We start from the raw sequence: 27,773 nt of genomic DNA on the forward strand, positions 1-27,773 counted from the left end.
ATTTCCGCAATTTTCGCCAAGTAGGCAGACGCAAAAAAAAAAATTTTATAGCACTCGTACGTAGTTTTCAGTGAAGATATTTTGGAACCTGATAGAAAATGGGCTACAGAAACTGAAAATGCGATTTTCCAAAAATTGCATTTTTTTTGGTCCCCCGTTAAAAATAAGACCATGTTTGTGATTTGTAATTCTCTCCGGTTATAACAGACCCATTCAGCGTTTACATAAAAGTCTGTTGCAACAGTACTTGGATTTTACATACTCCCTTTACAACAGACCAAAATATTCTTCACTATGAAGGTCTGTTGTAATAAGGTTATACTGTATGTGTTTTTTCAGAGTTTTTAAAGCTTTCACTACACTTAAGGAATCTGTGTATATCACTGCACTTTGTAGTTTTAATTGTTTAATGTGTTTGACGGCCGCAAGTACGGCGTATGCCTCTGTTGTGAAGATGCTTGTATTTGGGTGCAGAACGCTGGCATGTCAAAAGGATGGACAAACCGCTGCGTACGACACAGAAGCGTTAGACTTTGAGGCATCTGTAAAGAATTCAGGGTATGAGTATTTGTGTTGTAATTCGAGTAAGTGTGTACGGATATGTGCAACTGGCGCGTGCTTGGTAACTTCCACGAAAGAAGCATCGCAGTTTATAAACTGCCACTGCCACGGCGGGAGATGTGGAGGGGCAGATGTCTCAATTATGCATAACTAGGCATAATTTGCATAATTCTGTGACATCGAACTCGAGTACCTCGGGTGGGCTTCGATGTCACACACATTAATCAGTGATCATTATAATTAGTGTTCAAGCTAATTAGATTTAATTTAGCTTAATGAGACTCGACTCGGTCAGGAGTAATCAGTATCTTCCTGAGCTTGGATTCTCTGAGCTCAAGGAAATTTGACTTAAATTACTTCAATTAATTAGGTCTAATGAGGTATTGCTTAATTAGACCCAATTATGATCTGATTAGTTTGATGATGCCATGATCAACAATACTTAATCAGATTTATTTACACTTACCTTGGCGCTGCCTAATTAGCTTAGTTATGCATAATTAGCCTACCGTATTTACTCGAATCTAACGCGCACCTTTTTTCCGGTAAAACGAGTCCGAAAATCGCATGCGCGTTAGAATCGAGAACCGAAAAAAAAAACAAAAAACTCGGTTATCATATTGCCATCGGCGTTTCAAAATGGCCGCCTCCTACGCGTCTTGGCCATTTCTCGTGTGCTGAGGAGATTCATCCCGTTCTGCGTTCGCATCGGTGGCATGGAAGTGCCGACTCCAAATGCTCAACGAGTGCACCAAGATGTCGCATTTAAAAGAAAAGTTATTACGTGTGCAGAGACGGACGGAAATCGGGCCGCATCGTGGTCGTTCGGAGTTCCCGAAACGTGCGTGCGAGACTGGCGCAAACAGAAGCAGAAGATTTTTTACAGCAAAGCTTCACGAAAAGGTTTCAGTGGACCAAAGCAGGGCCGGTTTCCCGAAATCGAAGAGCGTTGACAGCGACAAGGAGTTGTCCGACAGCGACGAGGACTGATCCATTACGCGACTCTTATCGCCGCCGTAGTGTTGCAGTTTTAGCGGCAAGGCCCGCTTTTTGACTTTGTGTTTTACTTTTTTGAAACTTTAGTTCTTTAAAACTCATACTTGTTCTTCTGAATGTGCGAAGTTTGACACCTACGGACTTTTTTTTGTTCTTTTCTCTCACGTAAAATGGGTGCGCGTTACAATCGATGTATTACTTTTTTTTTTTTGGTCACGGAAAACGGGTGCGCGTTACAATCGAGGGCGCGGTAGAATAGAATAAATACGGTAATTGCCACGTGATGCTCCAGTATCTTGGGTGTGTTAGGTTGGATCTCAGGCTAATTAGTCAGGCACACTTAGTATTCTTCTTAACTAACACTAATTAGATATAAATGAGCTTAATTCGTATGGAGTTGGTAAGGAGTAATTAGTAGAGCTGTGCGAATAGCAAAATTATGGGTGCGAAGCGAATTCGAATATTGAAGTCTGAGTGCGAATTGAATCGAATCGAATATTTGTCGAATATTTGTCGAATATTTCTCGAATATTTCTAGAATGTTTCTCGAATACTTCAAAGCAAAATTGCAGAAAAAAAAAGTTGGAGAGGATTCCTAAGCATATTCTTATGAGATAGCAACATTAAAGTGTTTCTTTTCGCTAGGTAGATGAAGCGCTGGCGGGGTGGTGTTTCATAGTTGTCTTATCAAGAATGAGGCAATGTAGAGGCCGAACGGTATTTATGTACGTGGTTTGGTGCAACCAAAGTGTTGCCGACAACACTTTACATGTCATAGGCAAAGATGCCATCAACTTCTGTGGAAGCCCAACTGATGTGGCGGACAAGGGTGTGCTCCCTCCAAGTCCGGAGTTCCAAATCTGCCTCGTAGATATCGATATTACTACATGTAGGCTGCCGGAGTGCATATTGTCGACGCGCGTGCCGACAATATGCACTCCGGCAGCCTACATGTAGCATCTGAAATTTTGGATGCTAAAAAGCTTCGGCGTCCGATTTTTCTGACTTCCTGCCCAAATTTCAGGTCCAAAACAGCATTAATTGATCCCCCCCCCCCTCTGCCACATCTTTTATCTCCCTGCTGGAACCAGCGTTTTCTTGAGTTAATACATTTGCGACCGTAGCGGAGCTTGAAAGGCAGCTTTGCCGCTATACGGAGGTGTGATGAGGTGAAGCATATTGAAAATCTAGGGACCACTTTCAATCGGACGTTGACTGTCTTGGCCAAGTTCGACCGTAACGGAGCTTGAAAGGCTGCTTTGCCGCAATACGGGGGTGTAATGAGGTGAAGCATATTGAAAATCTAGGGACCACTTTCAATAGGACGTTGACTGTCTCTTGGCTAAGTTCGACCGTAACGGAGCTTGAAAGGCAGCTTTGCCGCAATAGGGGGGTGCGATGGGGTGAAGTATATTGAAAATCTGAAGGGGTCACTTTCAATTGGACGTTGACTGTATTTGTCTTTGGGAAGTTCGAATAGTTCGAATACTAAAATTCGAGTGCTAATCGAATCGAATAGCAAACACTATTCGAAAAATATTCAAAATTTCGAATATTCGCACACCCCTAGTAATTAGTATCTTCCTGGGCTTGGCTTCTCGAGGCTCATGGGGAAGTCGACTTGGATTAATTGGCCTCGATTAGGTTTGCTTTATTTAGACTAATTTTGCTCGGCTCAACTAATGAGAACTGTATCTATTTTTGGTCAGGCTTACACTTGTTAGTTCACCTTTTGTTGATTGTAGTGCTTGCTTTCCGTTTTTTTCCAGTGTATGCAAATATATTTTCGTTTCTCAAATCAAACGCTCACCTCCATCTCTTGTTTGAGAATAGGATCTCAGATCTAATTCAGCTTGCTTCAATAACCAAACCTGTCCCAAAATGACATCCACGACAGGATGCCAATTCATGATGCAGGTTCTTTTTTACCATTTGTAACAGCTCTTTGTGGCCGGAGCCTCCTGCCGTTGCGTTCCTGTGCGAGGAGACCTCAACCATGGTACACGAACTCCAGCTCATGGCCTGCGAATTTTAGTGCTGGCAAGCAACATAGCGGCAGCAGTTCAGCTATGAGTCTGAGCTGTGCGTCGAGCTGCCTGGCCAGGCCGCCCCAGGCATCTCAGCGTGTCGCCCAGCAGCCAGCACTCCCTCATCATAACCAGCCAGCCTGCACCCACTACATAAGCCAGAGCCACCGCTTCTGGTTGTGAATGCGCTGGCAAAGTCTTCAACGACAGGGTAAGAATGACCACCATTTCTGCCACCGCTCTGCCGCTCATCTGCGCCGAACTGTACAGCTCAGCTTAACTCTCTGAACTTGTGTTCTAGTTGTGCTCGGTATGTTAACGTGTGAACCTTTTGCTCAGTGTTTGGATTTATTTCGATTTTTTCCGCTTTAATGCTTAATTAAAAGTTTAGTGCAGTTTGTGAAACAAATGGCCTTATCCTTAATAAGACTCTCAGAGGATCAGCCATAGAGCGCTGTTACAAATGGTAAAAAAGAACCTGCATCACAGGTTGAAATGCCTGGCAGCGTTCTGCAGAGGAATTGTCGCTATCTGGTGCCTTTCTCAGCAGATCAGAATATTCAAAGACGTGTGGCAGTGGCCTCGCCCTCAATACTAGGAACATCGCCACAATGTTCTTCTTGTGCATCACCTGAGTGAACTAAGGGACCCGCCCCTCGTTTGAACTACAGGGGCTGCCTGGGGAAGCAAGTTCGCCTTTACATGAATGGAAGCAGACGTGATAAAATCTCTTAGTGGGATTACCGTGCAGGCTATCTCGGGAAGAAAGTTGTCGTGGTCACTGTTATGTGCTGTACTTTGCAGCTATGAGATGGAGCTGTGAGCAGGGGGGGGGGGGCACCTTTCGACACCTATATACTTCACAGGCAGACAGCAATAAAGGCTTTTCTTGTTGTTACGGGCAGAGTCACTCGTGCAGTCATTCGGTCCCCTGAACAACTTGCTGCCCCTGAACTGGCCACTGCCAAGCATGGCAGCATTGAGAGATGCATCCTACAAAAGGAAGCCGGAAAGGAGCTACAAGTGCCAACAAACCAGACATCAAATGCATCTTCCAGCAGGCCGGATGATGCATCGTCTGGCTGCAGTCGGAAAACGTGAAAGGAACGGTGCTAAGCCTAGTGCCGAGGGCCAAGAGCTACATCTTAAAGGGCCCCTGACAGCCGATTTCTTGTTTGGAACATTTATGTTGTAATAAGTAGGTCTATGTCTTGTAATCACGGAATGACACCGTAAATCCTCCAACGTGATGTCTAAATAATCCTAGCAGCGTTAATTGTGGTCATTTTTAGTGTAGGTTCAAAACGCGCGCCGAACGAGGATAAGAAACTAGCGCCGCGCCGCGGCGGTCGCGCCTCGGGGCACGCGTGATGACGTGCGCTCAGTATTGGGTGACGTCAGCCACGCGCTTGTTGAACTGCCAGTTGGAGAACACACACACGGAGAGTTCACGCTGCCTGCCGACACGTACCGAAGAAGGAGAAGGTGGGAAAGCAAACATGCTTCGCAATATACCACAGTGCATGCACCGCGCATATTTCCGTCTGTGACGTCGACAACACTTGCTTTACCTCTGCAACGTCACAAGGGGCCTACGTCTACGTCATACTAGTGGTTATGTTGATAGGAGTTCAAAATTCAGATGAGCACTCAGGCTTACTTTAAAACCAAATGAAAATATCTTAAAGGCAACGCTCGTCACTCATAATCGGTCAGAAGTGCGCCCGCACGCAGGACTATCGAACAACACAAGCATCTCGAGTTTCCAAATTCGGTGTCAGGGGTCCTTTAAAAACGGGAAGGCGGTGTCTCGTGGTGCAACAGATGTCACCTTGTCAGCATCACAGGCGTCCTCAGAACCAGCTGAGCCGTAAGTAGCTAATTCAGCTCTCATGGCAACCACTGAAATGGCCAATGAAATGGGATCGTGATTGTGTTGTGCACGTGTAGTGGCCGACGTGTTGTTCAACCGGACCGCTTGAACTAATGAAAGGGGGGGGGGGAGGTATAGAGGTCGCCAATCTTTATCTGTTGTAGGTGTTTTACATCCCAATACCACGATAGGCTTATGAGAGGCGCTGTAGTGGAGGGGGCTCCAGAAATTACACCCACATAGGGTTCTTTAATGGGCACCTAAATTTAAGCACACTGGCTTCTAGCATTTTGCTTCCATCGAAAGGCGAGTCCCAGTTGCGGCAGCTGCCGCAACTGGGACTCGATCCCACGACTTTCGGGTCAGCAGTCAAGCACCATAACCACTAGACCACCACGGCGAGTGAGGTCGCCAATCATTAATGTGTTAGTGCTGCCCCCATCAAGGTGACAAGGGTTTGTACTTAACAAAAAGTAATCGTTGTTTGGTGGTCTCGCTGCGGACTTCTCAAGTGATGACTACTTGTGTACCGCCCTTCGGGAACACTACACTATTCAAGATGGTGTTTTCTTTAAGGGTTACTCACCCCACATCCACGATCACATTTCACTCGGTCACACCCAGGCTCAGGCAGCAGTCCCTGCCCACATCCGGGCCGAGGACACAGCACCCCTCCTGCCTGAAGGACCCACTCCTCGGCAGCAAAGCGTTGGTATCGCTGGTACTGCATTTTCACGAAAAAATTGTGAAATTTTGATCATCATCATCTTATGTCCACTGCAGGGCAAACCTAATGACCTCCAACCCACCCTGCCCTGTCCTCACAGCGAAACCTGCCCAGGTCCATTTTTTCCCTCTTATCGGATACCCCAGTTCCTTCTCTGATCCACTCTGCTGTTTTCCTGTTGCACCTATAATTTTTCGTCCTATAACACGTTGTGTGGTCCCATGCTTCTTCTCGAGTTCCTTTGTTATTTCCCAGGTTTCCTACCCACACGAGAACTTGCAAAATACAATGGCTGTACCCTTTACACTTTAGTGACAGTGGTAAGTTACTGGTGATGAAAATGTCTGCTGTATTTGCACCAACCCATCCTTACTATCATTTGTATGAGTAGGTTCCCCTGTTAATATTTGGCCTAGATGCAGACATACTCTTCTACTGATTCAAGCGTCCGGTTATCTATCAAGCACTCTCGTTCAGTCACAGGACCACCTAGCATTATCTTTGCGTTCTGCCTATTTATCTTCAACCTTACTTTGACACAGGGTTGGGCAGTATTGAAGATACGTGTATCTTCAGAGATGCTTCTATCTGAGATCCTGCTTGGGTGGAGTATCAGTATCTGTATTTCCAATACATCGTACAAAGTATCAAGTATTTAAGATGCAAGATACGCCTTTTTAACTTTTGTACTTGTTGCTGCCTTAACCCTTTCCCTGCCAAAGATGAGCTGGGCTCGTCCACGCTGGAAGAAGCGTTTGGGGGCACCGCAATTAAGCTACCCCGATTCATTTTGCTCAGTTATCCTTGGCTTGAACAGATGGTGCAGCAAACGCGTTCAAACGATGCATTTTAGTCGGAAAGGACTGGATTCTGGTAACCGTAATTAGAAAATGGCGTCCTCCTCTGGGCACAAGCGGCGCACGCGTACCGGCCACAGCTCTTTTCAGAAACAAGAGGAAAACGCCTCTTTGCCGAGGTTTTGTGGAATGAAATTATTTCAGTTATCCTGAGAGTATAGCAGCGACTACACAGAGCATATTTTTTCTACGTAATCAGATTCGGATACCGACCGCATCCCAATGTATCGACAGTGGACGCCAGTAGATGTAAACAAACCCCACAGACACGTCCAAGGTTTTTTTTTTTTTTTCGCAGGCTCCCTTGTTCCTGCGCATTATTTTTTAAATTTCAGAGACATTTTCTGCATCGAAGACAGGAGAGGTTAGGGCACTTTCTTGTGGTGCAGTGCAGTGAAACCATTCCTTTGCGTGTTTTCAAAAAAATTATTTTGCTTGTATCTTGCGAACAAAGCACCTATAAACAGTTTCTTTATAGTTTCAAGACATGTAAAATCAAATAGGTGAATTAAAAAATCTATATTTTTGTATCGTTTCTGGCCAAAAAGCTCGGCAGGGTTAATGAAGACAAGTGCACTTGTCGAAATGTTGGCACCCCTGGTTCCAGGATTTTTTTCATCTCTTCACCTTCGGCAGAAGCGACTGAGGCTTTATACCAACTTGGGGCCGTTCGAGTTTAATGCAGAAAATCACACATAGCACTCATTTCTTTTGTAATGAGTACTATAGTCACTCCTGTATTTCAACCTGCAATTACAAAATGTTTCTCAGGCTCTAGTTGCTGTTGTATACAAGCTTACCTCAGTTTACAAATATTGTGGTACAGTAAAACCTCGTTATAACGAAGTTGAAGGGGGAGTCGTAATTACTTCGTTATAACCATTAGTTCGTTATAGCCAATATCCATTTCTACCGACAATTAGCACGCAAGAGAGGATGTACTGACCACCAAATCCCACAGCAGCCCGCCACGCAAATGAAAAACGGCCGTCGCACGGAGAAAAACTAGCAAAAGAAAAAAAAATAGAAAGAACAGCAAAGAACTGCTACTTTATTCCCGCCAAACTCGGCACACCAGCTGGCGGCTCACTTAGCAGAAAAATAGTCCTTAATAGACTTCTGCCGTGTCTTCCTCAGACGTATGATGGCTTTTTCGGCCGCTGCCGCTATGTCGAGTCCGTCCTCACCGTCATCGTGAGCGCCGAAGAAACGGCGCAGCAGGTCTGCCGCACCCAGCGCTTGCGCGGACATCGACCACCGGTTTCACCAACTCCGGGCTGTCGTCGACACATTCGTCACTGTCGTCATTCACCAACCCTGTCACCGCGCGCACAATTTCAGCCTCTGTCAGCTCTTCGGTTGTCACCACGTCAGCATCGGCACTGACGTATGTGCAGAAGGTGTCGCAGTCGGGCACAACTCCGGCGTCAGGGAGAGCGTCCCACGACGCCAGGTCTTGGTCACCCGCGGCACCCTCATTGGCGGCAGCACCGATATCTTCGCTATCACGGCCGCTGTTGACGCCAAATGAGGCATGCCGGAAGCAGTTTGCGATCGTGCTTGCTGTTACAGACATCCAAGCAGCCTGTAGCATCTCGATCGCCATGTAGAGGTCGATTGTAGTCACGCGCTTCATGCTCATATTGAGTAGAATTCGGTCAATTACATGCTTGCGGTACCGTGCTCAACGCTACGCCAAAATCTTCGGCAACTTTTTTTCTTCTTGACGCCGGACTCAACGGCTTTCAACATAGCTGCCTTATGCTCGATTGTAATCATTTCGCGCTTTCGTTTGCCGTTGTCCATCTCCTGTCTAGCGGCGGGAACCGAGAGAGACGCTGTTCTGATGCACACGCAGCGAACAACAGCCAAAAAGGCCGGCGCCCGCGCCGCGCGGTCAGTGTTGCCATCTTTTTTTTACACGTGGCACTAAACCAAAGTCGGAAAGTCGCTAAATAGTTGCTAGATTTTTCGAAAATGTCGCTAAAATATCGCTAACATTCTAAAAGCTATAACTATATTATAGTTAAACACATTTCAAGTCAATTTGAAGTCCAACTGTGTTTAAGAGCCCTAAGATGAGAACTAGGATCTGTTATCAAAACTGTGACGACTATGATAGTTTGATAAAAAAAAAAAAATTGTAGCCAACGCTGCATCGTTGAATGGGTTAAGTATGCTTTATTTGATCTACTCATGTTTTGCGCGTTTGTCTGGTACTCGGTGGCCTGCCATGCTAGCCGAATTAAATTCCCTCGTTAATTTTCCTTGTGAACTTCACTCCATGTATCAAAATCCGAACACGCCATTGGCCGAAACTATGGGAATCTGCTGATGGTGGCGTCTTCTCTCGGCCAAAAAACAAACTAACAAACGCAAAACGACGCCAGCGTTGTGTGCGGCGTGCCGCTCCCAGATGACACAAATATCTGCTGGCTCCCACAATCTCGGCCGATGGCATATCCGGGTTTTGGAATGCAGTTTCGCAACTGGTATAATTGAAGAACTCTGCTTCACGCATGATCAAGGGATGAATAGACCTCAAAATAAAGGCGATATCTTTCCGGTAGTGCGTGCACGTGCGCGACACTGCGGTTAGTTTATACGTGACAGTCCTTTTTGACAACTTTTAAGGTTTACACAGTTAACGCGTACGTGTTGGACCTCGCGCGTATAATCCGCATGCGTCGTGATCACATACTTATCGATGCAATGCTTGGTAGTTCCCGAGTTTTGGTTGCAGCCAAGGTACAGCTGACCTTTCCTTCACTCTTTTTGCCTTGGGCGGCAAGTTATCTGTTTATCCTAGCACGTATCCCAAAGTCACACGTCACACTTCACGCAAACAAACATTTTTATTGTGTTATTTTTCAAAAATAGACGGAATGTGCGTACAAATATCATGACGTCTAAGGCCATGAGAACTCGCTACCTGTCATGTTAATCATGGCAGAAAAACTCCACAGGCAATTGGCTACAGAAATGCTTCATCCAAAATACAATCTTCCTCGACAGTATCATCACTAACCAAACTTGTCGGTTCGCTGGCGCTTTTGTAGACTTGAACACAACCAATCTGACGCACAACTTCCTCTGGGAGTTCATATTAAAAACATGTCTTCTGGTGTCTTTTAAGGCCTGCTCTTATTGTAATGATTGCATTTGCCATCATGGGAGCCATCCTATTCCGGAGCTTGGTCTTCACCAAGTTGAGTTCGCTGAAAGAGCGCTCAACTTCCGCATTCGAGTACGGCATCACAAGCATTGTCAATGCAAACTTAGCTAGAGCACCAAATGGGTTTTGTCCGCTTGCGTCTTGGTACGTGTTGACTTCACTCCATAAATCTTTTGTGGTATTACTAGTCTTCGACCACGTCACACTTGTAATCGCCTTCCACTGGTTCTCGATTTGTTGGATCTCAGAAGCATCCAGCCCCATTGACTCGAGCAGTGGAATAAGCGATGGCTTTACCGCGCACAACGTCTTCTTAACTGACAGCTGTGCTACTTCGCTTAGGGTGTCTACGTTGTCAGGTAGCCTTTGGCGTATTTGCTGCACAAGAGAAACAACAAACTTGATGCACCGTTTTCGGAGTGTGTCTTCATCCTGAGGAAGAAAACCCTTCTTTCGCATTTCCTTGACGTGATTCTCAAAAAGGTAACCCAGATAAGGCTGGGGATCCAAGTGGTCTTCTACATTTGTGGTTAAAATGGATATCCTTGTTGTCGGAAGGACGACCTTTTGTATCAGAGATACCAAGAGGCGCTCGAGATCCTGCAGCAGCTTCGTCTGGTCAGCATCCTTTGCTTCAAATGACTTGTTCACTGCTTGAACTTCAGCAAGAACAGGCTTCAAGAAATGTAGGTATGCCAAGTTGGCGTCATCAGCATACATTGCATGCAGCATTTCGGCGTTGTAACACCTCTCACTTGATCTCGCAATTTCAAAGTGAGTTTTCAGCTCCAGCCACTGGTCAACAATTCTTGCGACAGCCGGTTCGATTGACAGCCAGCGTGTAGAGCATGCCTGTACAATCTTCAGTGGGTCTTCTCCATTGTTTAGCGAGTTATACAGCCTCTTGTAGGCAAGCTGCCGTGAAGCTGACCTTGCAAACCACTTGTATGTTTCACTGACAAGGTACTCAAGGCTTCGAGGGAGGCAGTCTGCCACAGCGGCGGAAATTGCCAACTGTAAGGAGTAACAGACGCAGCGTACAAGAATGAGATTCGGCACTTCTGCTTTTAACTTCTGATGCACCCCATTATTTACTCCCGTCATAACACTTGCATTGTCTGTTCCAATGCCAACCATGTTATTTAAGTCAATCTTGAAGTCCTTCAAAGTGTGCTTGATGCCTTCAACTATACCGTCGGCAGTGCATGCTTCAAGGACACAGAGGGAAAGGAAGCTTGTCACGATTTTCGCTTTCGCTGTGCTGTAGTATATGATGGCGATAGACAAAAGTTTGCTCACACTCACGTCAGTCGACTCGTCGATGATGACGCTGAACTTGCTGCCTCCGATGTCCGCAGAAAGGTCATCCTTGAAATGGGGGTAGAGCACATTCTTTAACAACGAAGCGCACTTAGTCCATTTCATGCGGTAGTTCCTTGCTGTATGGCTGTCCGAGAACGACTTTTTGATCACACCGGACAAATGATCGGCAGTGGCAATGCTGCAATGTTCGGCAACGAAAAGTGCTACTCTACCTTCAGCCACGTTTGATGAAGAGGTCGCCGCCCTCGGAAAGGTGATCTGTGACTGCGTCGCTGCCGTGGATGTTGCGGCGGCTTTGTGTTTCTCAGTGAGTCGGTGCTTTCCGAGATCGGAGTACTTGGTTCCAAGTTCACATCTGCAATATTTGCACTCAGCTACTTTAGTCCCATCCTGCTTTGTCTTGCAAACTAGCCACTTGCATAGCATTGGATCCTTGAGCCATTCATCTCTGAACTTCTGAGTGTACTTGACTTTCGGCATTTCTGCGTCGGAAACGTGAGCGCCACGAGGCCAGAGATCACAGAAAACTACCAAGAGAGGTCTGTGCAGTTTATCGAAATGGTCTCCGATTTTTATACCTTTCTGGCAGGAAGTTACCTCTCCGGGTGGCCACACATGTTCAAACACATCTAAGCGCTAGAGAAAGAACCGTCCCTTGTGCACTACTTAAGTGTTCAAATATGCGCGCATGCCTAAGGTATGCTCGCTTTCGGCTAGAAAGGTGCGCTGTGTACGGTGCGGCCATTGAGTGTCGCATAATTACAAGCAGAAGTAGTGTGATAAGGAAGCACTTAAACGATGTTTTGATTTTCGACCCACGCGTCGAAATGGCCTCGCTTCCATCCTCTTCAGGTAGCCACACATGTTCAGACAGTTCTAAGCGCCAGAGAAATAACCGTCGCTTCTACACAAATGTTCCAACATGTGTGTACGCCTCTAAGGTATGCACGCTTTCGGAAAGAAAGGTGAGCTGTGTACGGTGCGGCCAGGAGGGTCGTTTAATTACAAGCACAGGTAGTGTGCATATGGAGGCACTTAAACATTGTTTCGGTTTTCGACTCACGCGTCGAAATGGCATCGCTTCCATCCTCTTCAGGTGGCCACACATGTTCAGACAGTTCTAAGCGCCAGAGAAATAATTGTCGCTTCTACACAAATGTTCCAACATGTGTGTATACCTCTAAGGTATGCACGCTTTCGGAAAGAAAGGTGAGCTGTGTACGGTGCGGCCAGGAGGGTCGTTTAATTACAAGCACAGGTAGTGTGCATATGGAGGCACTTAAACGTTGTTTCGGTTTTCGACTCACGCGTCGAAATGGCATCGCTTCCATCCTCTTCAGGTGGCCACACATGTTCAGACAGTTCTAAGCGCCAGAGAAATAACCGTCGCTTCTACACAAATGTTCCAACATGTGTGTATGCCTCTAAGGTATGCACGCTTTCGGAAAGAAGGGTGAGCTGTGTACGGTGCGGCCAGGAGGGTCGTTTAATTACAAGCACAGGTAGTCTGCATATGGAGGCACTTAAACGTTGTTTCGGTTTTCGACTCACGCGTCGAAATGGCCTCGCTTCCATCCTCTTCAGGTAGCCACACATGTTCAGACAGTTCTAAGCGCCAGAGAAATAACCGTCGCTTCTACAGAAATGTTCCAACATGTGTGTATGCCTCTAAGGTATGCACGCTTTCGGAAAGAAAGGTGAGCTGTGTACGGTGCGGCCAGGAGGGTCGTTTAATTACAAGCACAGGTAGTGTGCATATGGAGGCACTTAAACGTTGTTTCGGTTTTCGACTCACGCGTCGAAATGGCATCGCTTCCATCCTCTTCAGGTGGCCACACATGTTCAGACAGTTCTAAGCGCCAGAAAAATAACCGTCGCTTCTACACAAATGTTCCAACATGTGTGTATGCCTCTAAGGTATGCACGCTTTCGGAAAGAAAGGTGAGCTGTGTACGGTGCGGCCAGGAGGGTCGTTTAATTACAAGCACAGATAGTGTGCATATGGAGGCACTTAGACGTTGTTTCGGTTTTCGACTCACGCGTCGAAATGGCCTCGCTTCCATCCTCTTCAGGTAGCCACACATGTTCAGACAGTTCTAAGCGCCAGAGAAATGACCGTCGCTTCTACACAAATGTTCCAACATGTGTGTATGCCTCTAAGGTATGCACGCTTTCGGAAAGAAAGGTGAGCTGTGTACGGTGCGGCCAGGAGGGTCGTTTAATTACAAGCACAGGTAGTGTGCATATGGAGGCACTTAAACGTTGTTTCGGTTTTCGACTCACGCGTCGAAATGGCATCGCTTCCATCCTCTTCAGGTGGCCACACATGTTCAGACAGTTCTAAGCGACAGAGAAATAACCGTCGCTTCTACACAAATGTTCCAACATGTGTGTATGCCTCTAAGGTATGCACGCTTTCGGAAAGAAAGGTGAGCTGTGTACGGTGCGGCCAGGAGGGTCGTTTAATTACAAGCACAGGTAGTGTGCATATGGAGGCACTTAAACGTTGTTTTGGTTTTCGACTCACGCGTCGAAATGGCATCGCTTCCATCCTCTTCAGGTGGCCACACATGTTCAGACAGTTCTAAGCGCCAGAGAAATAACCGTCGCTTCTACACAAATGTTCCAACATGTGTGTATGCCTCTAAGGTATGCACGCTTTCGGAAAGAAAGGTGAGCTGTGTACGGTGCGGCCAGGAGGGTCGTTTAATTACAAGCACAGGTAGTGTGCATATGGAGGCACTTAAACGTTGTTTCGGTTTTCGACTCACGCGTCGAAATGGCCTCGCTTCCATCCTCTTCAGGTAGCCACACATGTTCAGACAGTTCTAAGCGCCAGAGAAATAACCGTCGCTTCTACACAAATGTTCCAACATGTGTGTATGCCTCTAAGGTATGCACGCTTTCAGAAAGAAAGGTGAGCTGTGTACGGTGCGGCCAGGAGGGTCGTTTAATTACAAGCACAGGTAGTGTGCATATGGAGGCACTTAAACGTTGTTTCGGTTTTCGACTCACGCGTCGAAATGGCATCGCTTCCATCCTCTTCAGGTGGCCACACATGTTCAGACAGTTCTAAGCGCCAGAGAAATAACCGTCGCTTCTACACAAATGTTCCAACATGTGTGTATGCCTCTAAGGTATGCACGCTTTCGGAAAGAAAGGTGAGCTGTGTACGGTGCGGCCAGGAGGGACGTTTAATTACAAGCACAGGTAGTGTGCATATGGAGGCACTTAAACGTTGTTTTGGTTTTCGACTCACGCGTCGAAATGGCATCGCTTCCATCCTCTTCAGGTGGCCACACATGTTCAGACAGTTCTAAGCGCCAGAGAAATAACCGTCGCTTCTACACAAATGTTCCAACATGTGTGTATGCCTCTAAGGTATGCACGCTTTCGGAAAGAAAGGTGAGCTGTGTACGGTGCGGCCAGGAGGGTCGTTTAATTACAAGCACAGGTAGTGTGCATATGGAGGCACTTAAACGTTGTTTCGGTTTTCGACTCACGCGTCGAAATGGCATCGCTTCCATCCTCTTCAGGTGGCCACACATGTTCAGACAGTTCTAAGCGCCAGAGAAATAACCGTCGCTTCTACACAAATGTTCCAACATGTGTGTATGCCTCTAAGGTATGCACGCTTTCGGAAAGAAAGGTGAGCTGTGTACGGTGCGGCCAGGAGGGACGTTTAATTACAAGCACAGGTAGTGTGCATATGGAGGCACTTAAACGTTGTTTTGGTTTTCGACTCACGCGTCGAAATGGCATCGCTTCCATCCTCTTCAGGTGGCCACACATGTTCAGACAGTTCTAAGCGCCAGAGAAATAACCGTCGCTTCTACACAAATGTTCCAACATGTGTGTATGCCTCTAAGGTATGCACGCTTTCGGAAAGAAAGGTGAGCTGTGTACGGTGCGGCCAGGAGGGTCGTTTAATTACAAGCACAGGTAGTGTGCATATGGAGGCACTTAAACGTTGTTTCGGTTTTCGACTCACCCGTCGAAATGGCCTCGCTTCCATCCTCTTCAGGTAGCCACACATGTTCAGACAGTTCTAAGCGCCAGAGAAATAACCGTCGCTTCTACACAAATGTTCCAACATGTGTGTATGCCTCTAAGGTATGCACGCTTTCGGAAAGAAAGGTGAGCTGTGTACGGTGCGGCCAGGAGGGTCGTTTAATTACAAGCACAGGTAGTGTGCATATGGAGGCACTTAAACGTTGTTTCGGTTTTCGACTCATGCGTCGAAATGGCATCGCTTCCATCCTCTTCAGGTGGCCACACATGTTCAGACAGTTCTAAGCGCCAGAGAAATAACCGTCGCTTCTACACAAATGTTCCAACATGTGTGTATGCCTCTAAGGTATGCACGCTTTCGGAAAGAAAGGTGAGCTGTGTACGGTGCGGCCAGGAGGGTCGTTTAATTACAAGCACAGGTAGTGTGCATATGGAGGCACTTAAACGTTGTTTCGGTTTTCGACTCACGCGTCGAAATGGCCTCGCTTCCATCCCCTTCAGGTAGCCACACATGTTCAGACAGTTCTAAGCGCCAGAGAAATAACCGTCGCTTCTACACAAATGTTCCAACATGTGTGTATGCCTCTAAGGTATGCACGCTTTCGGAAAGAAAGGTGAGCTGTGTACGGCGCGGCCAGGAGGGTCGTTTAATTACAAGCACAGGTAGTGTGCATATGGAGGCACTTAAACGTTGTTTCGGTTTTCGACTCACGCGTCGAAATGGCCTCGCTTCCATCCCCTTCAGGTGGCCACACATGTTCAGACAGTTCTAAGCGCCAGAGAAATAACCGTCGCTTCTACACAAATGTTCCAACATGTGTGTATGCCTCTAAGGTATGCACGCTTTCGGAAAGAAAGGTGAGCTGTGTACGGTGCGGCCAGGAGGGTCGTTTAATTACAAGCACAGGTAGTGTGCATATGGAGGCACTTAAACGTTGTTTCGGTTTTCGACTCACGCGTCGAAATGGCCTCGCTTCCATCCCCTTCAGGTGGCCACACATGTTCAGACAGTTCTAAGCGCCAGAGAAATAACCGTCGCTTCTACACAAATGTTCCAACATGTGTGTATGCCTCTAAGGTATGCACGCTTTCGGAAAGAAAGGTGAGCTGTGTACGGTGCGGCCAGGAGGGTCGTTTAATTACAAGCACAGGTAGTGTGCATATGGAGGCACTTAAACGTTGTTTCGGTTTTCGACTCACGCGTCGAAATGGCCTCGCTTCCATCCTCTTCAGGTAGCCACACATGTTCAGACAGTTCTAAGCGCCAGAGAAATAACCGTCGCTTCTACACAAATGTTCCAACATGTGTGTATGCCTCTAAGGTATGCACGCTTTCAGAAAGAAAGGTGAGCTGTGTACGGTGCGGCCAGGAGGGTCGTTTAATTACAAGCACAGGTAGTGTGCATATGGAGGCACTTAAACGTTGTTTCGGTTTTCGACTCACGCGTCGAAATGGCATCGCTTCCATCCTCTTCAGGTGGCCACACATGTTCAGACAGTTCTAAGCGCCAGAGAAATAACCGTCGCTTCTACACAAATGTTCCAACATGTGTGTATGCCTCTAAGGTATGCACGCTTTCGGAAAGAAAGGTGAGCTGTGTACGGTGCGGCCAGGAGGGACGTTTAATTACAAGCACAGGTAGTGTGCATATGGAGGCACTTAAACGTTGTTTTGGTTTTCGACTCACGCGTCGAAATGGCATCGCTTCCATCCTCTTCAGGTGGCCACACATGTTCAGACAGTTCTAAGCGCCAGAGAAATAACCGTCGCTTCTACACAAATGTTCCAACATGTGTGTATGCCTCTAAGGTATGCACGCTTTCGGAAAGAAAGGTGAGCTGTGTACGGTGCGGCCAGGAGGGTCGTTTAATTACAAGCACAGGTAGTGTGCATATGGAGGCACTTAAACGTTGTTTCGGTTTTCGACTCACGCGTCGAAATGGCATCGCTTCCATCCTCTTCAGGTGGCCACACATGTTCAGACAGTTCTAAGCGCCAGAGAAATAACCGTCGCTTCTACACAAATGTTCCAACATGTGTGTATGCCTCTAAGGTATGCACGCTTTCGGAAAGAAAGGTGAGCTGTGTACGGTGCGGCCAGGAGGGACGTTTAATTACAAGCACAGGTAGTGTGCATATGGAGGCACTTAAACGTTGTTTTGGTTTTCGACTCACGCGTCGAAATGGCATCGCTTCCATCCTCTTCAGGTGGCCACACATGTTCAGACAGTTCTAAGCGCCAGAGAAATAACCGTCGCTTCTACACAAATGTTCCAACATGTGTGTATGCCTCTAAGGTATGCACGCTTTCGGAAAGAAAGGTGAGCTGTGTACGGTGCGGCCAGGAGGGTCGTTTAATTACAAGCACAGGTAGTGTGCATATGGAGGCACTTAAACGTTGTTTCGGTTTTCGACTCACCCGTCGAAATGGCCTCGCTTCCATCCTCTTCAGGTAGCCACACATGTTCAGACAGTTCTAAGCGCCAGAGAAATAACCGTCGCTTCTACACAAATGTTCCAACATGTGTGTATGCCTCTAAGGTATGCACGCTTTCGGAAAGAAAGGTGAGCTGTGTACGGTGCGGCCAGGAGGGTCGTTTAATTACAAGCACAGGTAGTGTGCATATGGAGGCACTTAAACGTTGTTTCGGTTTTCGACTCATGCGTCGAAATGGCATCGCTTCCATCCTCTTCAGGTGGCCACACATGTTCAGACAGTTCTAAGCGCCAGAGAAATAACCGTCGCTTCTACACAAATGTTCCAACATGTGTGTATGCCTCTAAGGTATGCACGCTTTCGGAAAGAAAGGTGAGCTGTGTACGGTGCGGCCAGGAGGGTCGTTTAATTACAAGCACAGGTAGTGTGCATATGGAGGCACTTAAACGTTGTTTCGGTTTTCGACTCACGCGTCGAAATGGCCTCGCTTCCATCCCCTTCAGGTAGCCACACATGTTCAGACAGTTCTAAGCGCCAGAGAAATAACCGTCGCTTCTACACAAATGTTCCAACATGTGTGTATGCCTCTAAGGTATGCACGCTTTCGGAAAGAAAGGTGAGCTGTGTACGGCGCGGCCAGGAGGGTCGTTTAATTACAAGCACAGGTAGTGTGCATATGGAGGCACTTAAACGTTGTTTCGGTTTTCGACTCACGCGTCGAAATGGCCTCGCTTCCATCCCCTTCAGGTAGCCACACATGTTCAGACAGTTCTAAGCGCCAGAGAAATAACCGTCGCTTCTACACAAATGTTCCAACATGTGTGTATGCCTCTAAGGTATGCACGCTTTCGGAAAGAAAGGTGAGCTGTGTACGGTGCGGCCAGGAGGGTCGTTTAATTACAAGCACAGGTAGTGTGCATATGGAGGCACTTAAACGTTGTTTCGGTTTTCGACCCGCACGTCGAAATAGTCTCGCTTCCATCCTCTGCGGGTGGCCGTGCAAACAATTCTAAGCAAGCGCAAGAGAAAGAACAGAAAAGTTGCGTGAATGCTGTCGGCCAGGAAAGTGGCACTTAAGTTTACCCGCCTATGCTATCCCGCAACAGCTTGCACAGCGTCCTTCTGCGGCATCGGCGATAGTTGGTCGAAAGATACAAAAGGCGTGGGCAGAGAGCACCTCGCTGCCTACGGGAAGGCGGTCTTTTGTAGTGAGCCGCCCATATGCACACAACTACACGCACATGCCGCTTGCTTGAGAATGCACGAGTATTCGTATCTTAATGTTGTTGGTAGTGTTGGTTGATTTATTTGTTTTCTTTTAACTGGGGTCACAATGCCATAGTCAGTTTCCGGTAAACAAGGTCCTCATTTTTCGTTCTCCACAAAGCTGGGATTCGACACTCATGCACACGTGAAAAGGCCCTCTTGTTCCCTCCCGAGGAGCAAGCTGTGGGCTGTCCCGATGCATCGGCAAAAGGACTCACGCTCCCTTTCTTTGCTCCTCTGCCCCAGGAAGTCTTTATTCTCTGCTTCTTGTTGGGGGGCACGGCTCAGCGACACTGACACACGACACGACTGCTAAAAGCCGGCACATTCCGTTCCCCCTTCATCCTTTCCGGGAGGGACACGCTCAGCTTGCAGAGCGACTTAGCGCCAACTGTACGACCCCAGCACCCCCCTCTTTTTTCTTTCTTATTTGTTTAGGAGTAAGGCACGCCTTGCTTTTCTTGGCAGAAAGAAGGGGCACAAAATGTCTGCTGATGCACATTCACGAAGATCTTAAAGCTAAACAACGACTAAGATGAAAAGACAATGCAATACGAGTGTTGGAGGCGAAGCCAGGCAATAGCCCAAATATAGCCAAATAGCAAAAGATGAAAAATCCCGCCAACTCGAAAAAAAAAAGTAGCCCAATTTGCATGTAGCCCATCAGCATGTGATGCCCTCTGGTGTATTTTGTGAAAAACAGGTTTCTTTTATTATTAGTTTAGGGCGGTAAGAGAGTGCCACTTCGAAATGCCAAAATTATTTCAAAAAGCTCAAGTCGCTAAATTTTCGCCAAAACCTCAAAACATTCCGCTAAAAAAGTCGCTGGTCGCTAAATTAAAAGTCGGCCGCTAAATAGGGAACCAGCGCTGGAGTTTCCGCGGTGTGGGCAGTGCCGCCCTGGCGGTCAAAGCGCGCATACTCCAGCCGCTCCCGCGGACGAGAGTGGCGACTGGTTGAGGCGATGCGGGCGCGTATCGCCGAAACAAAACAAAACTGCTGGCGGTACTGCTGCGCGTTCAAGTGCTACAATACGTAGAAATGAGGGAGGATATATCCTTCTATGTTTTTCCTTCTAAAACATGAATAGGAACGGATGCGGCGTTGCATCCCGGTAGTCAGGCGAGCACAGTATGCCTTGTGGCGTCGGGCTGGTTTCTAAACCGAATTGCGCGTGTCTGCTAGATTCATTCGATAGTAAGGGCCACCAGTGGAAACCACGGCCAACGAGCAAAATTTAATTGGCGTTTTGTCGTAAATAAAACATACATATTATGCAGCATGCGGCATATGTAACAATCTTTTCATCTGACCACAACCAATTGAGCTCCTTCTGATGCCACCGCGTGCAGTGAATATGATACGATAGGCAAGTAGTCTACATTATTTGCAAACAGTTACGCAGAAGGAAAGCTGTCTGTCTACGAGATGCTTACGGGTGGCAGGTTGGACACCTGGACACCTGGGTGTTTCTCGCACGCCCGCAAGAATACAGGAAAAGTACTACTGGCCGCGCCTTGTCGCCGACGTAACTCGCTACGTCAAGACCTGCCGGGACTGTCAGCGACGCAAGACACCGCCGACTAGGCCAGTCGGACTTCTGCATCCTATCGAGCCACCTCGACGGCCGTTCCAGCAAATTGGGATGGACTTACTGGGGCCGTTCCCGACGTCCAATACCGGAAACAAATGGATCGTCGTAGCTACCGACTACCTCACCCGCTACGCCGAGACAAGGGCCCTACCCAGAGGCAGTGCCGCCGAGGTAGCGAAGTTCTTCGTTGAGAACATCCTCCTGCGTCATGGCGCCCCAGAGGTCCTCATCACCGACAGAGGTACGGCGTTTACTGCTGACCTAACTCAGGCAATACTGAGATACAGCCAAACAAGCCACCGCCGGACCACAGCGTACCACCCACAGACCAATGGCCTCACCGAGCGGCTAAACAAGACCATCGCCGACATGCTGGCCATGTATGTCGACATCGAACACAAGACGTGGGATGCCATCCTTCCGTATGTGACCTTCGCATACAACACGGCCATGCAAGAAACGACGCAAATGACGCCGTACAAGCTGGTCTACGGAAGGAGCCCGGCAACGACGCTCGACGCAATGCTACCAACCGCCACCGACGAAGACGACCTCGACGTTGCCGCCTATTTGCAACGCGCCGAAGAAGCTCGACAGCTCGCCCGCCTGCGCATCAAGAACCAGCAGAGGGTCGACAGCCGTCACTATAATCTTCGACGACGCCACATGGAGTACCAACCCGGTGACCGTGTGTGGGTCTGGACGCCGATACGCCGACGTGGGCTCAGTGAAAAGCTTCTTCGGCGATACTTCGGGCCATACAAGGTGCTTCGACGTCACGGCGCTCTTGACTACGAGGTCGTCCCAGACGGCATTACGAACTCCCAGCGACGCCGCGCACGACCTGAAGTCGTCCATGTCGTGCGCCTTAAGCCGTTTTTTGCGCGTTAGCGAACCTGGGGACTCTACTTTTTCCTTTGTTATTGTAATTTATTTGTGTATGCACTTGTTTTTTCCTTTCCATGTTCTGTTGCAAGCATCGGGACGATGCTTTTTCAGAGGGGGGCAATGCCACGCCCGCTTCTTCTTTTATTTTGATGTGTTCGAGTTTGACCAGCAAGGACGGTTATCAACGCTCGACGCTGGCCCCGAAGCAGTGTTCGAGAAGCTTCACGATTTTGGTAGATCGTTTTGTTAAGATTGCGCGCCGCACGCGAATGTTCCAGCTTTGTCGAGAGATAACGCCGCCACCAGCGATATTGCTGGAAAGTTCCATAGCGCCTGTATAAAAGCCGACGCGTTTGACCGCTTGTCAGTTGATCGACGGACGACGCCCTGTTCGCCGCTATCATTGTACAGCGTGTATTGCTGTAGTTCTGGTTCTCATTTTCCCGGCCACAAGTTCGGCCAAATAAACAGTTTCATTCTGCAAACGCCGACTGCTGTCTTCGTCGACGTCACGACCACGTGACAATATCCATTAGTTCGTTATATCCCGCTTCGTGATAACGAGCTTCTACTGTATTTTTTTTTGTCGATTAAAAGCAATCGTAATGTTCTTTCATTAAAGCTAGTGAATATTTGTTTCAAATAAAATGTTGTGGAATTCTTGGGTTATTTTGAAAATGACTACATTGCCATTCTATGGCTGCTTTGAGAATGGTTGCCTTACAATTAGAAAATTATTCGAATAGTATTTGATTCATATTCATATTCGATTCGGCGTCATCGCTATTCGATATGTATTCGATTCGGTTCTAAGATTCACTATTCGCACGCCCCTATCATTTTTGCTTTGACCCCTCGCAAAAGAGCGATTCAGAAATGGACGCCGTTCCAAGCAGAGACGAGGACATGCCTGGGGACGCACGCTTGGGCCATGCTCGCTGGAATGACTCAAAGACACCTCCTCTACATGCTTGGAACATTGCTCTCTTTTCCATAGGAAGCCTCCTGCTGGAGCCAATCACGGAGGCCACGCCTCCTGACACATGGAAACACGTGATGGCAAGTGCTCAGGAGAACGAGTTTGCGTCTCACATTCCAGGCATAATTTTTTAGAAGGCATTGTACTGAATTAGCTATGTTAGAGAATTTTAGCATGCACGGCTTACTGGTATGTGCAAAGGGGTTTATGAAATATCAAATTACCAAATGATGACATCAACATTTTGTGACGCTTTGGACAACCACAATGATAGATACATACGCTCCTTTGTTTTGTAGAGTGTCTGTGATGAAACAAGAGTTTAACAAGGCAGCGCATTCGGAATTACGCCACTGCCGCGATGTACACCTGCACATAAATAGGAGTCAAGTTTCCACAATAACAATTCCGTGGTTACCATGTTCTTCTTTGCGCTGCCAGATGGCCCTACCTATATGGCTTCTCACGTTTACGGCTACGGCAATTCGGTATACTGCTAACGTAAAGAAGCCTACGGACAAACTAAAATTCTCTATTAACGCTGTCTGCGTGTTACTTGTTGGCGATGACATTATCCTATACTCTACTCCACTTTGATAGCTTGTGGTCGTGTTGGCGTGTACCGTACATGTAATGAAATGACACACTGTTTCCGCTTTTTCTGTGCTTCGAAGAACACTGCAGCTCACAGTGGTTCCCCGACGTGCTGAGTGATGAGCACACGACAAACCACTCGAAGCGGCACAACGACGATCAGGCACGAGGAGTGAGGAGAGCCACTCAGAGTGAGAGCATTTCCAGGCGTCGGCACCAGTTGGCGCCATGATAAACATGATAAAAACACTCAGGTTAATAATGTCATCGCTACTAGCACACTGCCACTCAGGATGGTATGGGTCACACTGAACACGTCACAGTAATGCCGATGTCACATGGTGCTGAACACCCCCTGAGCTTTCGTACGCTGCTTTTCCTCAAAATAAGATAACTTCCAAGTGACGGACGCCATTCAAATTTGGTCAAAAATACTTATGCATGCTGAGCAATCGAACAAAGGACACATCTCTTGCATCATGACACACGCTCTAATTTATTTCCGCTAATTATGTAGTTGAGAGAACTCGGAGTGGTGAAGGGGCAACAAATAGTCATGCTTTTTCATTTAGTTGAGTTGAGTGCGATTGGTTACACCACTCAGATATGGCGTTAAGTTCAGCTTGAAGCAGAGAAAAATCTGATTGTTTGCAAGTAAGGCACCACCTTTGATGACTTTGACAGCTCCATGGCAAGCTGACTAAACACCCCTTACCCCTACTTGCCTAGGTGCTGTCAGCACCTTTCTATCGACTGGACCGCACCTTATCGCACATAGAGCTTGTACAGGCCACTGAATTTTTGCTTGGACTGTAAGTGACATCACAATACACTCAAACCTCATTATAACCAAGTTACATTTTACACTAAAATAACTTCGTTATATCCGAAAATTCGTTATAAACGTACATTCCTAGCACTGTATTGCAAGACTATTCTTCACTTACTTTGTTATAACCGATATTTCGTTATATCCATGTTCGTTATATCGAGGTTTGAGTGTAAAACAAAATACCACAATGCCAAACTTCCTTTCCTTTGAACACAATCTGGTTCAATGACAATTACAACTGGCCTCAATTTGACTGTGGCTTCCAAATATTAATTGCTACAGGCAATGCAAAAGGAACAAATGTCTGTCTACAGTAGTCGTGCCATCTTTATTCATTGCTCAACAGTGGAACAACTTCAAAAGAAGCTGTTTTGCGACATGCCGTCAATTGTGCTAAATAAGTTTACACAGGCCAACAAATCAGCCTGAGAGTGTTCTGTTTCATTACAGTGGCAAAGAAAATGCGGCGGAGAAGAGCATTAACCCCACCTTCCATTTGGAAGCACCCTGCATTTACTATTGAAAAATCTCACCTGTTCACTTCCTAGCAAGTAGAAGTGGTGACTCTCCTCAATGAGCGATTCTGCACAGCCCACTGCAAGGAACAACACCAGAGATGTTGGAAAGAATCACTATGATCAAACACAAGGCAGTCAAGTATGAAGCAAACTTTTATACAAACACATCAACAAGTGTGTCTGCAAGGCACATACGCTTATAACCTTCATACAAGCCAAACTAATGCTTTTAGCTAATCATTTCTTCAGTTGCTACTGCTGAGTAGAATAAACTCAATAATTAAATTGTAAATGAACATAACCCTGCTAGTTTCCAAGAAGCATTGTTTAACCATCTACGCAGTCAACCATACCCCAGTTGATGTTCAGTTACTCACCATATCTTGCAGTCTGATAATGCTATGTAATGGCCCTAGTTGCATTCTTTCAATATACACATTACTTCGTGTTATTTGTTTCTGTTGTGACCACGTATTTCTATTGCTCTTAAAATGCCTACTAGGGGCCTTAAGAGATAAATTTAAAAAAACGTGAGGTCTGCGCGGCAGATGCAGCGTTGTCACGGCATAAGCTCAAGGAGCGGCCTCATAGATGCACGTCACCAGCTGTTTTGGGAAGCACTCTGCAAGCACAGAGCCAGGAAAGTAGCAGTTCAATGTGCATACATTTATTTATGTAAGTGCGGTCAGTTGTGTGTTTTTTAAAAAGTAGGTACTTTGCGAGGGCCATGCAGTGCATTAACTGGCATAGTGGCCTGCTGTAAACAGTTACAGCAGCTCAGACGAGGCGATGAACTGAACGATGAGAGCTACCGCCAACGCCGTTCACTGTTCAGTTTACGCGCCAAGCAATGGCTCAGTTTACACATCTGGTAATGCGCGCTGACTCATCACTCCCTCCTTATCACTGGCGGTGCAAGCGCGGTGCATTCGCCACCGCCTCTCTCTTCGCTAGTCACAGGGCGTGTCGAGCCACCATACCAGAACATGAGGCTGATAGCTGCGACGAACGCCTGTGGCCATACTAGCAGCAGCGGCGGACGACAATGCCAGCAAAATTGGCTGTTGTTGTGAGCTCTTAACAGCTTATGCTGTAAAAAAGATGTGGACTAAAAGGACATAAAGTCTCCTTCTTTACGCAGTATGTACTGCACTTATTAGTGTGACTAATCATCTGCTTTGTGTACTGCATGACAGCGCATGGAAACAAGTCATTAATTTTTTTTCCTGAGAACAACATTTCTGAGGCAAGTAACATTGAAAAAAACCTTGTTCAATGACTTAAGCCATAGGTTTTCATTAAATGTAGTTGAGACAAATGTCTGGCTCGGTTTCCATTGAGCTTAAATAATGACTATCCACTTTTAAGCCACAGTGGCTCGTTCGTAGTAAGTGAACACTGGTTAGTGCGTACAGCAAACACTTTTAACCAGTGACTGCACTTCTCAGCCACAAAGTGCCAGAAAACATCTCAGGCCTTTTCGGTAAGTTCAGAGACCAGTCGACTAGTGATCTGGCACGATATGGACAAGCATCGAAAAGCGAGATAATACCAACAAACGCACCTTACACTCTAAGCATAATGCACACCTTTAATACCCGACTGCTTTGTGGGACTGCTTCAAGCATGCATCAGCTGCATAAACAAAAGCAGCACTGGACCAACCAGATACACAACGCACCCATCAGGAGCGGCACAAAGGCACTGTGATGGCAAACACGCACGTAGTCAACACAACCTAGTACACTCAAACCTCAATATAACGAACACGGATATAACGAATTATCGGTTATAATGAAGTAAATGAAGAATAGCGTTGGTAATAGATACAGTGGTTCGAATATATGCTTATAACAAATTTTCGGATATAGCGAAGTTATTTTCGTGTCAAATGCAACTGTGCTATAATGAGGTTTAAATGTATCTAGGTTCAGCACAGCATGGGCTTAGCAGGCAACGCAAAGTAATATATTTATACAAATGCCATTTTCTTTATATGTGTTTTGTATGATACAATGTACAATAAAATCATGAAGCTACAAAACAAAAAAGAAAAAGAAAAAGGAAATCTCACAAAGTAGTCTATGTTACCACATTCATTTCTTATTTAGAAAAAAAAAACTGCAGTTCCTTCAGTGAGAAGTACCTTACAAGACTCTATTTATTGAAAATTATTGGCAAACTGTAGTGAATTGTTTTAAATTTGTAACTGTTGTGAAATCTTTGAAAAAGCCAAATGTCAGTGCTTCTTGTGTATGAGGTAACACTTCTGGCAGCTAGACGCGTAGTATCTTTATATAGCTGGCTTAAAGGGGTCATGAACCACTTTTCCAAGTAATGATCTAATGACCTCAGTATCGGAGTTTACTGCCTCCCGAATCGATTGCCGCAAAAATTTCTCGAATCCATCAAGAATGAGCGGAGTTACGGGGATCTGGCGCACACTCTCAGCGCTTTCTCTCTTTTCTCGTGCCGACGAGCGCACTGGAAGCTAGACAGGGAGGGATGGCATGGGGGAAAGAAGTTACGTCAGCGCGCGTCATGAAACGCGATCGCTCTCCCGCTGTGATTCGCATGCGCGAGTGCGGCTACCGTGTACTGAGGAGTGCGGCGCCGGCAAGTGGCGGCACCCCGTGGCAAGAAGTGCATCTGATCCAAACGCCGCTCTCGATTTACGTCGGCTATCGGCCAATAAGCACGCTATGTCTCTTGCGACGTGTCGATGCAGATTGCGACGTCAATTGGCAGACGCCCTACCCACCGACGAGAGTGAGAACCGGCCTCTGTTTGAAAAGAGGGCTTCTGAAAAAACAGCAACTTCGCGTTCCGCTTGTAGCCTTTACGCGGCGCGCACGACTGCGATATTTGGCAGAGCAGTTCATGGCCGTGTCAGCTTTCCGCAGGATGTGTTTTTTCAACAAGCCCAAGGGGTGCTTCATGACCCCTTTAAACGAATCAAAATTGAAGTAACAGGATCAAAGAAGGCAAAAAACGTACAGTATAACCTCATTACAACAGACCTTCATAGTGAAGAGGATTTTGGTCTGTTGTAAAGGGAGTATGTAAAATCCAAGTACTGTTACAACAGACTTTCATGTAAACACTGAATGGGTC

General features: G+C 46.8%; 1 protein-coding gene across 2 annotated transcripts in view; it reads right to left on the bottom strand.

Moving 5' to 3' along the window:
• LOC119390671 (E3 ubiquitin-protein ligase parkin) overlaps positions 1-27,773 on the bottom strand; it is a 115,961-nt gene that overhangs the window by 43,055 nt on the left and 45,133 nt on the right. The window contains exons 6-7 of one of the 2 annotated variants that reach the window (XM_037658328.2): positions 24,675-24,736; positions 6,044-6,181 (exon numbers count right to left, since the gene is read on the bottom strand). In XM_037658328.2, the coding sequence (XP_037514256.1) occupies positions 6,044-6,181; positions 24,675-24,736 (200 nt within the window). The remainder of the gene's footprint in view (positions 1-6,043; positions 6,182-24,674; positions 24,737-27,773) is intronic. The other variant, XM_049414117.1, reaches the window with a different exon arrangement.

The sequence above is a fragment of the Rhipicephalus sanguineus genome, chromosome 1, assembly GCF_013339695.2.
Source record: "Rhipicephalus sanguineus isolate Rsan-2018 chromosome 1, BIME_Rsan_1.4, whole genome shotgun sequence".
NCBI lineage: Eukaryota > Metazoa > Arthropoda > Arachnida > Ixodida > Ixodidae > Rhipicephalus > Rhipicephalus sanguineus.